The 11,354-nt window shown below is 56.2% G+C and overlaps 1 protein-coding gene across 2 annotated transcripts; it reads left to right on the top strand.

The window, feature by feature from the left end:
- The first annotated feature begins 826 nt into the window (after window positions 1-826).
- E2F1 (E2F transcription factor 1) lies at window positions 827-10,360 on the top strand. Of its 2 annotated transcripts, XM_072800616.1 has the most exons (8): window positions 827-1,122; window positions 6,171-6,261; window positions 6,642-6,861; window positions 7,859-8,011; window positions 8,486-8,600; window positions 8,695-8,917; window positions 9,043-9,228; window positions 9,704-10,360. In XM_072800616.1, exons 1-8 carry the CDS (start codon window positions 862-864, stop codon window positions 9,820-9,822), a joined length of 1,368 nt encoding a protein of 455 aa, XP_072656717.1. In that variant the 5' UTR covers window positions 827-861; the 3' UTR covers window positions 9,823-10,360. The 2 variants fall into 2 exon arrangements, with proteins under 2 accessions (XP_072656717.1, XP_072656718.1); XM_072800617.1 differs by having other exon boundaries at window positions 847-1,122; window positions 9,043-10,360.
- Window positions 10,361-11,354: the final 994 nt, after the last annotated feature.

Here is an 11,354-nt window from a genome sequence, read left to right as displayed (position 1 = left end):
GCACAGAGCAGGCTCTCAAAAACGTTTGTTGAATAAATGGGTGAATAAATGAGTTCAAGCAGAAGCTGTGCATCAGCTATTGAAGAGATTCCAGCTAAAAGGGGGCTTACAGGAAAGCCCCAAGCTGTATTGGGCCAGATGTCCCTCCTCATTTTCTAACAGCCCGCTTCTGCTGGGGCTCCGGGTGAGAGGGACAGGGCAGGTGCAGGATTTGAAAGTAAATGGTATAGATGGGGCAAGTTGAGGATGGGAGCGGCAGCTGGGGCTTTGGAGACAGGCCTGACCATAGAAAAAAGGAAGGGCAGTTTCTAAGTGATTCAGACTAAGGTTGTTGGGGCTACAGGTGGCGGAGTCTAGGGGGTCACGGGAGGTCCGAATACGGTGTGAAGCGCAGAACGGACACTGACCCAAAGGGCTCCACATGCCGGGACCCGGAGTCCGCGGGGCGTCGGGGTGCGAGCCGCGCCACCACGCCCGGGGTAGGGACAGTCCCGGCTGGGGGCGGGGAGTGCGAGAGCTCCTGGCACCGCCCCGACAAAGCCTGCGCGCGCCCGGCCCCGCGATTGGCCGCGCCTCCTCGCGCCGACGCCCCGTCCCGCCCACCGCCGCCGGTCCGGCACGCTGCAGCCAATGGACCCCGTCGCCGTCGCCTACGTCACGGGCCCGACAGCCAATGGTCAGAGCGCTCGGCGGCTCGTGGCTCTTTCGCGGCAAAAAGGATTTGGCGCGTAAAAGTGGCCGGGACTTTGCAGGCAGCGGCGGCCGGGGGCGGAGCGGGATCGAGCCCTCGCCGCGGCCTGCCGCCATGGGCCCGCGCCGCCGCCGCCGCCTGCCACCCGGGCCGCGCGGGCCGTGAGCGCCATGGCCGTGGCCGGGGCCCCCGCAGGCGGCCCATGCGCGCCGGCGCTGGAGGCCCTGCTCGGGGCCGGCGCGCTGCGGCTGCTCGACTCCTCGCAGATCGTCATCATCTCCACGGCGCAGGACGCCAGCGCCCCGCCGGCCCCCGCCGGCCCGGCCGCGCCGGCCGCTGGCCCCCGCGACCCCGACCTGCTGCTCTTCGCCACGCCGCAGGCGCCCCGGCCCACACCCAGCGCGCCGCGCCCTGCGCTCGGCCGCCCGCCGGTACGGACACCAGGGACACAGGGCCGAGTGCACGTCTGGACCCCCGTGCAGACCCGGTCGGGGCGCGGTTTTTGGCCCGGAGGCAACGGGGGCGGGGGGAGGGGGTGGGCCGAGGCTCCCGGGCTGGGCGGGGTCGAGCCTGGGTTGGGCCTCCGGGCCCCGCCCCGGGATGCGGGGTGACCTCGGGCCAGTCGCTGTTTGCTCCTCTGCTCTGGGCCTCGGCTTTCCCCGAGCCGCTCGAGGGTCAGACTCAGTGGTAATAATAGCCCACGTGTATTCAGCTGGTGTTGCCTGCATGCCAGGTCTCTGGCGAACTTCGAGCCAGAACTCACAACCATGCTGTGAGCTCAGTGTTGTCACTGTGCCCATCTGAACGGAGGCCCGGAGAGGGGAAGTGACTTGCCCCCGGTCATACGGCTGCAAGTGGTGGGGCTGGGATTTGAACTGAGGCCTGCTGGCTCCAGACCAGAACTCGTGGCAGGGTAGTGGACAGGGCCCCTTGAGGAGGTCGAGGGGGCTATCCTGGGGCCAGACTGCTGAAAGAGTCATTGAGGAGACCCTCCTTCCTGCCTAGATGCTCCACTGCCAGGTGCAGGCCTGGGCCTCTGGGCCTCTGGGGACAGGCCTCCTGGCTGGGAGGCCTTCTCTGCAGGGGCGGGGTGGCTGGGCCAGCTGCTGATCCCCTCCCTCTGCCTGTCCTTCCATCTGCCACCCTCCACCCTCACAGGCCCTGGTTGCCATGGAGCCTCATTAATCAGGCAGGCAGACCCCTAGGCCCCCAGGGAAGTAATGGGTGGGCTGGGCCTCTGGGAGCTGGAGTGGAGGCCCCCAGTGCCAGGAGAGAGTAAATATTCCAGGGAGATGCCTTGATAAAGTGCTCCCTGAGCAGCAAGAGGCTCAGGAGCAATTTGGACTGGGGGCCCCAGAAAAGATTGCTTAATTACTGGAGAGCAGGGCCTAGAGGCCTGGAGCTTGGACCTGTGAGCTGCAGGACTGGGCGTGGAGACCAGCTTGACTGTCAGGGCCTGTGGGTGAAGGTGGGGCATGGAAGGCTGCTGGCAGGGGGCAGGGGCCAGGCCAGCCAGGCAGGAGGGGGTCTCAGCAGGGGGCCTGGAGCAAGTAGGAGGGGTGAAGCAGAGCCCGGGCAAGGAGGTGGAAGCTATCCAACTGCTTATGGGGGCCTGGGTGGCAGCTGGTCCCTGAGGCATCCCGGCAAGTCTCCCCTAACTCCCTTGGCCCCTCGCCCAGCCTAGCTCTGCCTTCCTTCCGGAATCACCAAGACGCTAATAATAATAACAATAGGAGCCACCATTGTTTTGAGACTGTTTTATATGTCAGGCTGTGTGCCAAGCACTTCACCCAGTTAACTCTCTCAACAACCATCCCCTTTTACAGATAGGGAAGCTGAGACCTAGAGATGATAGGTCATTCAGCTAGTGGAATGGTGGGACCAGTCCAGACTTCCTGAGCTGTTAACTAGTTAGCCACTGGGATGCCTTGCCTCCTAGAAATGTTAATAATACAGGTTGAAGGAAGTTAGGAACCCTTCTGATGGGTAAAGGGAGGAGGATTGTACTAAGGGTGGGTCACCTCTATCCCAGGGGCCTTTTTTCTCTGCAGGTGCCAGCCTGGGGCTTGGACCTGAAAACTGCATTTAGCTGACTGACAAGTACTTAGCCGACCTGGGGCTGTAGAAGCTGAGCTCCAGGCCCAGAGGGCTGCCAGAGACTGGGCTGAGGAAATGTACCCACCCCACCCCCAGCAGTGTCAGGGGCAGCCTTGTGGGCCTGAGCATTCCATCCATTCTACTGTTGAGTTAGTGAACTGCCCAAAAGGTACTAGACAATGGGCAAAGAAGGAGCCTCTGCCCTCACAGCTTTGAAGCACTAGTATCCATTTTCTGCCGGTGGGTGGGGGTGAGGGCTGGCACCACCCCAGAGCTGAAGTCCAGAAACACCCCCTCCAAGACTCTCCACTCTTGTACCTCTGGTCAGCCACTGGCCGATTGAGCTGTGGCCTCCTCTGACCCTCTGCACTGACATTTGTGTGAGGCAGTCTTTGAAACAAGCTACGGGTTCAGCTTCTGCATCAGTGAGCATTCATTGAGCACCTCTAGCATGCAAGACTCTACAACTCAGCCATTCCTCCTGGCACTTCCTGTCCACCTCTATCCTGTTGTCATAGCTGTTAAAAAGCAAATTAAAACATTTACTATAGAAAAAGTTAAGAGGCTAAAAAGTTGAAGGATGCCAACACCATTCATTTTTCCTCCTGTTTTCTTTTCCTAAGCTTGTTTTTTTTTAAAAAAGATGGTTGTGACAGCTTTTTTTTCCCCTTAAATTTTAAAAATTGTAGTTTTTCCTTTGTTTCTATGTTCAAACAGTAGATCATCCCCATTTTATAGATATAGTAACAGTCCCCCCATGGTTGTCCTCCACCCACATACCATACAGAGGTTACCCCTAGAATGGATTCTAGAATATTAGACACTGAACCAGAGAAAAATGTTTCATGTTTTTAATCCAAAAAGGGATCATATAAATGCATTGCCCTCTGATGATATTTTTCTTGTCATTATGTCTTTAAGAGGATTCTGTGTCACCCTTCATTAGTCCTTGACAGCTACGTGGTATTCCAGGGACTGGATGAGCCACACTTTTTGTGGCTCCCCTTCCATAGATGTTGGAGATGTCCACATTTTTTCACCACAATGTTCTGTGTGTCTTCACCTCTGCCTTTTTAGGTTCCTGTGCCAAGCTCTAGAGTGTGGTGGCTGAAATGGAGACCTGCTTGAGCCCTTGCTTTAGGGTGTGGCATTGACCTGTCATCACGGTGGGCATGGGCCTGAGGAGCAGGGAGATGAGGGGTGCAATTGGCAGGAGGATGCTAGGTTCAGGCCTAAGGGGTAAGGCCGGAGAGGAGACACACATGGCTTTTGGGGGCTGGTCTCTGGACGAAGCTGCAGGGAAGCAGGACACGTAGTAGGTAGGAATATGGGCTCTGGGTCAGCCCATTAGGGCTCACATCCTGGCCCTATCTCTCATTGTCAGGCCTCTTGGAAAGTAGAGGTCATCATGGCATCTGTTGCAAGGTCTGGGCAGAGGGTTTGATGACTGGATGCAGGTAAAGCCATTATTTAGCAGGGCTCGGTACACAAGAGACACTCGACATGTGTGAGCACTTCTATCCCCGGGGCACCTGAGGGCATCCATGAGTGTGCGATGAGAGTGAGGGCTCGTTGGCACGTGCAGAGGTTCACACAGCAGACGGGAGTTAACACCAGGCCCTGCGAACAGTGATGATTCCATAATTCCGGTCCAGCGCCTGCCTCGGGGCACTGCCTTCTGGGTGAGACAAATACATCTCCAGAAGTTGGTTGCAAGAGATATTGTGGGGAAAGGTCAGGTTTGAGGCATTTTGGCCTGGTCTCTTGCAGGATGAGAAGACCTAAGTAAGGAGTAAGGTGCCTTCCCGCAGAGGTGTAAGAGTTGGTGTGAAGGCAGGTGGGGCATTCATGGGAGGGAAACGGCTCAGGCTAACACTTGGAGGCACAAGTTTGTGAGAAAACACGTCTGAGCAGAAGTTTACGTGGAGAAGTGGCAGAGGAGGGCACTAGGGTGGAGAAGGATAGGTGGAGGCAGGGAGTTGGCTGAGTGGTCCAAATGGGAGGAGATAGTGGCTGTGGCGAGAGGTTTCTCAAAGGCTACCAGATGGCTGCCCAGTGAGGGTCTAGCTTGGGAAACCCCGTGGGTGGGGGAGGACTGGGGTGGGTCAGGATGGGCCTGAGATGCCTGAGATATTCTGGGGCAGTCTCCATCCTCCCGTGTGTGTGACTAAGTCAGAGGGTGTTCTGGACAGGAATCCTGGCTTGGCTGCTTCCTGGCTGTCTGACTTGGGCCTCTCTGGGCTTCAGTTACTTTATCCATAAAGTGGAGCCATTATTGTGCTGCTAGTCCATAGGACGGAATGAACTAACGTGCAAAACGTGGTGAGTACTAGCTGCCACCATGTTCACAGAATCCAGAGAGAGAAGGTAACTTGCCCAAGGGACCTGTATCCTAATGGCTTAAAACAACAAGTCCTTAATACAGCACTGTGTGTTAATATACTGGCATTGAAATTAAAAACAATAAAAAAGGGTAGCCCCCGTGGCGTCAGCGGTTTAGCGCCGCCTGCAGCCCAGGGCGTGATCCTGGAGACCTGGGATCGAGTCCCATGTCAGGCTCCCTGCATGGAGCCTGCTTCTTCCTCTGCCTGTGTCTCTGCCTCTCTCTCGCTCTGTATCTCTCATGAGTAAATAAAATAAAATCTTAAAAAAAAAAAATAAACCCCAATAACAAACAATTATTATCACACAGATTTTGGTGGGGCAGGAATTCAGAGGAGACTGCTCAGTGCTTCTGGCGCAGGATCTCTGCTGAGATCGTAAGCCAAAATGTTGGGCGAGGCTGCAGTCATCAGAAGGCGTGACCAGGGTTGAAGGACTTGTTTCTAAGACTGATGTTGCTACTGGACAAGGCCTCAATGCCTTGCCACTCAGGCTTGCGTGACATGGCAGTGGCTCTCCCCAGAGTGAGTGGTCCATTATAGAAAACAAGGAGGAAGCTCCAGTGCAGCTCTGACCCAGTCTGAGAAGTGACTTGTCATCACTTCCATCCTACTGCTCTTGAGAAGCAAGTTACCAGATCTGGTCCATATTTAAGGGGAGGAGAATTAGGCTCTATTTTTTTGTTTTGTTTTGTTTTGTTTTGTTTTGCTTTTTTGAAAGGGAGAGTATCAAATTTGCAGACAGATTTTAAAACTGCCATAGGCACCCAGGGAAATACTGGTGGAGCTAGAACTTAAACTCAGGTCTTCTGCGCCCCATGGTTGACTGATCTGTCCTGTGCGGTAGGACTGTGTCCCCTGGGATCTCCCCATCCCTCATACACATAGGCGACATGATAGAGAAAGTGGGGCAGGGGTGACCCAGGAGCACCAAGCCCAGAGCCCAGTCTTTGTGGCCTCGCTCCTGGTTATTAAATATCATCCCATTGTTTCTGCCACAGGTAAAGCGGAGGTTGGACCTGGAAACTGACCATCAGTACCTGGCTGAGAGCAGTGGGCCAGCCCGGGGCAGAGGCCGCCACCCAGGAAAAGGTACCCACAGAGCTGGGGCTGGGGCAGGCCCCCTGACCGGGCCCAAGTTGGGGGTGTGGACAAACATGCTTGCAGAGTAAACTCTGATCTGTCAGGCCTGGACTGGAGCCAGGCCTCTGGGGGCCCTGAGGGGCAGCTGGAGTGGCTGCCTGGCATGGCTTCCCCAGGCCCTGGGGGGTGGGGAGTTCCCCAGCCAGAAGAGGAATGTCTCGTGGTTGGCAGGCAGCAGCCCCAGGCCCTCATGGTTGGTTTTGCCAAGGGGAAGGAGCCATCTGCCCATCCCACTCCCATCTTTCGGCCCTGTCCTGCACTGCCAGGAAGGCTAGCCCACCTAGGTGTGGGGGTGGTACTGAGGGAACCCTCCTTGCCTGGACCCCTAGGTGTGAAATCCCCAGGGGAGAAGTCACGCTATGAGACCTCACTGAATCTGACCACAAAACGCTTCCTGGAGCTGCTGAGCCGCTCGGCTGATGGCGTTGTTGATCTGAACTGGGCGGCTGAGGTGTTGAAGGTGCAGAAACGGCGCATCTATGACATCACCAACGTCCTCGAGGGCATCCAGCTCATTGCCAAGAAGTCTAAGAACCACATCCAGTGGCTGTAGGTACCAGCCCTTCAGGAGGGCAGGCGGAGGCTAAGGCCTGGGGCCAGGCCAGCATGGAGGAGCTGATAGTGATCCCCACCGTGGCTGTCCGCATCCTCATCGTCTAGCTGGGGAAACTGAGGCTCGGAGGGGGAGGTGGCTTCTCTGAGGAAGTTTCCACAGATTTCACATACGCAGCTCAACGCACCCTCGTGTATTTCTTCGTCTGGGGAGTCACCATCCAGATCAGGATAAAGAACATGTCCGGCACCACAGAAAGTTCCCTGTGCCCTTCCCAGCTGTTGCCCATCCCTCTTAGCTCATCACCTCTTAGGTGATGGCTCTTATGCCCTCTGTCACCCTCAGTAGGATTGTTAATTCTTGTTAATTTTTTTGGAAAGACTTTATTTGACAGAGCACAAGCAGGGGGAGCAGCAGGCAGAGGGAGAGGGAGAAGCAGGCTTCCTGCTGAGCAGGGTGTGGGTCTCCATCTCAGGACCCTGGGATCATGATCCGAGCCCAAGGCAGACGCTCAACCGACTGAGCCACCCAGGCACCCCTAATCTTGTTAATTCTTTTTTTATTTTTCCCCTCTCACCTCCTTTAGCCATGCCACTGCCCTGACACATTTTCCTTTTCAGCTTTTGGTACATCATTCCATTCTGCATCCTTTTTTTTCCCCCTTTTTACTTGACAACACATACTGGAAGTACATCCGTGTCTGTACATCTGATACATTCTCGTCCTTTTATACAAACTTATAGGATTCCATGGCACACCTGTGCCATCACCCACTTACCCAGCCCTCCGTGAGGGGTCTTTCAGGCCCGACTTCAGACCCTGGCCAGCCTGACTTGGAGGCCCGCTTCAGCCCTCTGCTGTTTCCCAGCCCAGGAGTTACACCCAGAGAAGCACAAGGGCTTGTGTGGGTCTCACAGAACAGGCAGCAGCAGATTGGGTGCTGAGGGTTAGGGCTGAGCCAAGAACTGCAAACTTTCCCTTTGCGTCCTGCAGAGGCAGCCATGCAGCAGTGGGGATCAGTGGGCGGCTTGAAGGACTGACTCAGGACCTCCGGCAGCTGCAGGAGAGTGAGCGGCAGCTGGACCACCTGATCCATATCTGCACCACACAACTGCGGCTGCTCGCTGAGGACTCCGACAGCCAGCGATATCCTTGGGCTGTCAGCCGGCTGCCATGGAGGACAGGATGGGCGGGTGGGGCCCCATCCAAGTGGGACTAACAAGTCTACTCTAGGCTCTGAATTTGGGGAAGAGGTGGTGCTCTGGCTTTGGTGCCAGTTCTGGGCTGAGCACTTATTCCGTGTTAGGCTGGACAAGTTACATAACCTCTCCGAGCATCAGCTTTATCTGTAAGAGGGGAAAGTAATCAATCCCCAAACAGCAGAGATTCAAACTAGAAAAGCTAGTACCAGCAATAGCAAACATTTATTTGGTAGTGATTTGGTACATGGCAGTGGCTTCAAGGTTAGAGATCTAAGTTCTTATTTGTCTTTCATTCATAAAAAATAGAAAACACTTTTTTTTTAAAAAATTTATTTTTAAGTAATCTCATAACTCTCTTATGAACTCTGGGTGGGTGACCCCAGAGGTCAAAGGTCATGTGGTCCTTGACTCTACCAACCCTGGCCTACGTGACCTGCCAGGACCTTCGTAGCATCGCAGACCCTGCAGAGCAGATGGTCATGGTGATCAAGGCCCCTCCTGAGACCCAGCTCCAAGCCATAGACTCCTCAGAGGTGAGACCCAGGACTCCAGACCTGACCAGGACAGGCTGGGTGGGGTTGGTGGTCAGCCGAGCCTCAATTTACCCTGCTTGCTGCCTCCACCCAGACCTTTCAGATCTCCCTTAAGAGCAAACAAGGCCCCATTGACGTTTTCCTGTGCCCTGAGGAGAGTGCAGGCGGGATCAGCCCTGGGAAGACCCCATCCCAGGGGACAGCTTCTGGGGAGGAAGACAGGCCAGTTGACCCTGCCACCACAGTGCCACCACCATCATCTCCCCCCTCATCCCCTGCTTCGGATCCCAGCCAGTCCCTGCTCAGCCTGGAGCAAGGTGGGTGAAGGGAGGGTGGGTGGGGTGGGTCAGGGTCCCTCTCCCAGCTGGGTGGGCCGGCAGGATACCCCCTCTGCCCTCCCTGTGGGCCATCCCCGGCCTGTGATGCTCCCCCATCTCCCCAGAACCTCTGCTTTCCCGGATGGGTGGCCTGCGGGCCCCCGTGGACGAGGACCGCCTGTCCCCGCTGGTGGCGGCCGACTCGCTCCTGGAACATGCACGGGAGGATTTTTCCGGCCTCCTCCCTGAGGAGTTCATCAGCCTGTCCCCACCCCACGAGGCTCTCGACTACCACTTTGGCCTTGAGGAGGGTGAGGGCATCAGAGACCTCTTCGACTGTGACTTTGGGGACCTTACCCCTCTGGATTTCTGATGGGGCTTAGGGGGACCAGGGCCTCCTGAGATGCCCACCCTGTCTCTGCAGCCCTGGAGCCCCCTACCCCTGGCCGTCCTCCCAGCCCAATTGGAAACATTTAATTTATACCCCTCTCCCCTATCTCCAGAAGCTTTCTTGCTCTGGAGCCTGGCTACTGCCAGGAGGCTAAGCAAGCCAGGAAGGGAAGGATTCTGTTTGTGGTGTGTATGTGCATGCACCCAACACCCAACATGTGTGTTACACGGGGTGAATGGTGTGTGAGCATGTGTGTGTGCATGTACCGGGGAATGAAGGTGAACACATCTGTGCGTGCACTGAAAACACGCCCCAGTGTGTCCACGTGTGTGTGCATGAGTCCATGTGTGCGCGTGGTGGGGGCTCTAACTGCACTTTTGGTCTCCTTGCTCCAGGGGCCCCACGAGGCCCAGGGTGGCCACCTGCCCCCAGAATCCTGTGCGCTGACCAGGCCAGGTGGCGAGGCCTTGGCCTGCTTGTTTGCAGGACAGCGAGAGCACTTCTGTCGTCTTAAAGGTTTTTCTGATCGAAGCTTTAATGGAGCGTTATTTATTTATCGAGGCCTCTTTGGCAAGCCTGGGGCACCAGCAAAGGGTAGGAGGGATGTGGGGCTGTTGCCCCAACTCCCTATAGCCCTGAGCAGGGCAGGGGTCCCTGAGCTATTCTTTGCCCTCCTCCGAAGGAGCTGAGGCCTGAGCGGTTTATTTATTGGGAAAGTGAGGGAGGGAGCCAGACGGACGGACCGACTGACTAACAGCCATGGGTGGATCAAGGGGGTGGTCCCTCCCCTGGGGTCACTACAGGGCCCCAACTGCCCCCCAGGATGGATGTGAGATGCGAGAGGTGAGTGGGGGACCTTCACTGACCGGGTGGGTAGGAGGGGTGGCTGAAGGGCTTCCCCTGGCCCAGACTGCGGGGAGGGGGGGCCCTCTGTCCCGCTCGTTGCTCTGCCCCACTCGTTGCTCTGCCCCACCCTCCAATCTGCACTTTGATTTGCCTTCCTAACCGCTCTGTTCCCTCCTGCTTTGGTTTTAATAAATATTTTGATGGTGTTTGGGCTGGCTATTGGGACTGTGCTGGGAGCAAATCCCGGGATGGGAGAGGTCAAAGTTGCTGGGAAAACACCCCTTGTCTGCTTCCCTTCTCCTTGCCCCTGTTTGGTTTCATTCCACTTGAGCCTCACAGCCACAAAGAAAGGTAGGCTTCGTCACCGTGTTTCTCCTAACTTAAAAAACAATCCAATGAAGTCGTAAGTGAACTCCCCTCCTTTCCCCAGCCCCAGAGAGGCCACTCGGATTGCTGTGTTCCTTCCAGGTGTTTCTGGGCATTTGTAACCTGCAACAAATAATTACAACAGGATGATTCTCTATCAGGTTCTTTCAGGTTCTGGGGCCACAAGTTCCTCCTGGGGCTTTCAGGGTTGACTGGAGGAGATTTAGATGAATGAGAAAATCAGAGGGCTTCCTAGAAGAGGTGATGTGTGAGCTGGGAGCTGTAGGAAAGTTAAAGGAGGACAATACGAACACCCCTAGCAGACAAAAGTGGTGTGGGCAAAGGCAGGAGCGAGCAGGGCACCAGTGTGGGGTCCCAAGGGGAGGGCCAGAGTGGAGAATATTAAGTTTGGGGCTGTGTTCAGGGGACCAGGAGCGACCTGCCGAGGCTCAGCAGTGATCTCCGGTTTCTTATTTTAAACGCTCCCTTTGGCTGGTGTTGGAAGAAGATGAATTGAAGAGGGGGCCGGAATGGCAGAGGGGAGGGGAAAGGGCAGTGTTGAGTTTGGAGGGGTCTGGGAGGCAGTCCACGCAGACCTGTTTAGCCCCTAGGTGCGCTTTCTGTGGGCCAGTTTCTATTTTAAGCCCTCTGCAGTCAGTGGGGTGAGTCCCCGCAATAATCCTTTATGGTCTCTAGGATTGCTCCCATTTTGCAGAAAAGTTAGTCCCTTGCAGGCCTTGCCCCCGGGTGTCCCTCTGGCCCGGTGGTGGGGACCTGCCCTTGGGCACATGCGGCCCCTCCGCCCTGTTCCCGGCTGTGTAGTACTCCCAGCCC

This window comes from Canis lupus, chromosome 26, assembly GCF_048164855.1.
Source record: "Canis lupus baileyi chromosome 26, mCanLup2.hap1, whole genome shotgun sequence".
NCBI classification, from domain to species: domain Eukaryota; kingdom Metazoa; phylum Chordata; class Mammalia; order Carnivora; family Canidae; genus Canis; species Canis lupus.
The sequence above is the reverse complement of the archived record's forward strand: the minus strand, read 5'-3'. Positions and strand labels throughout refer to the sequence as shown.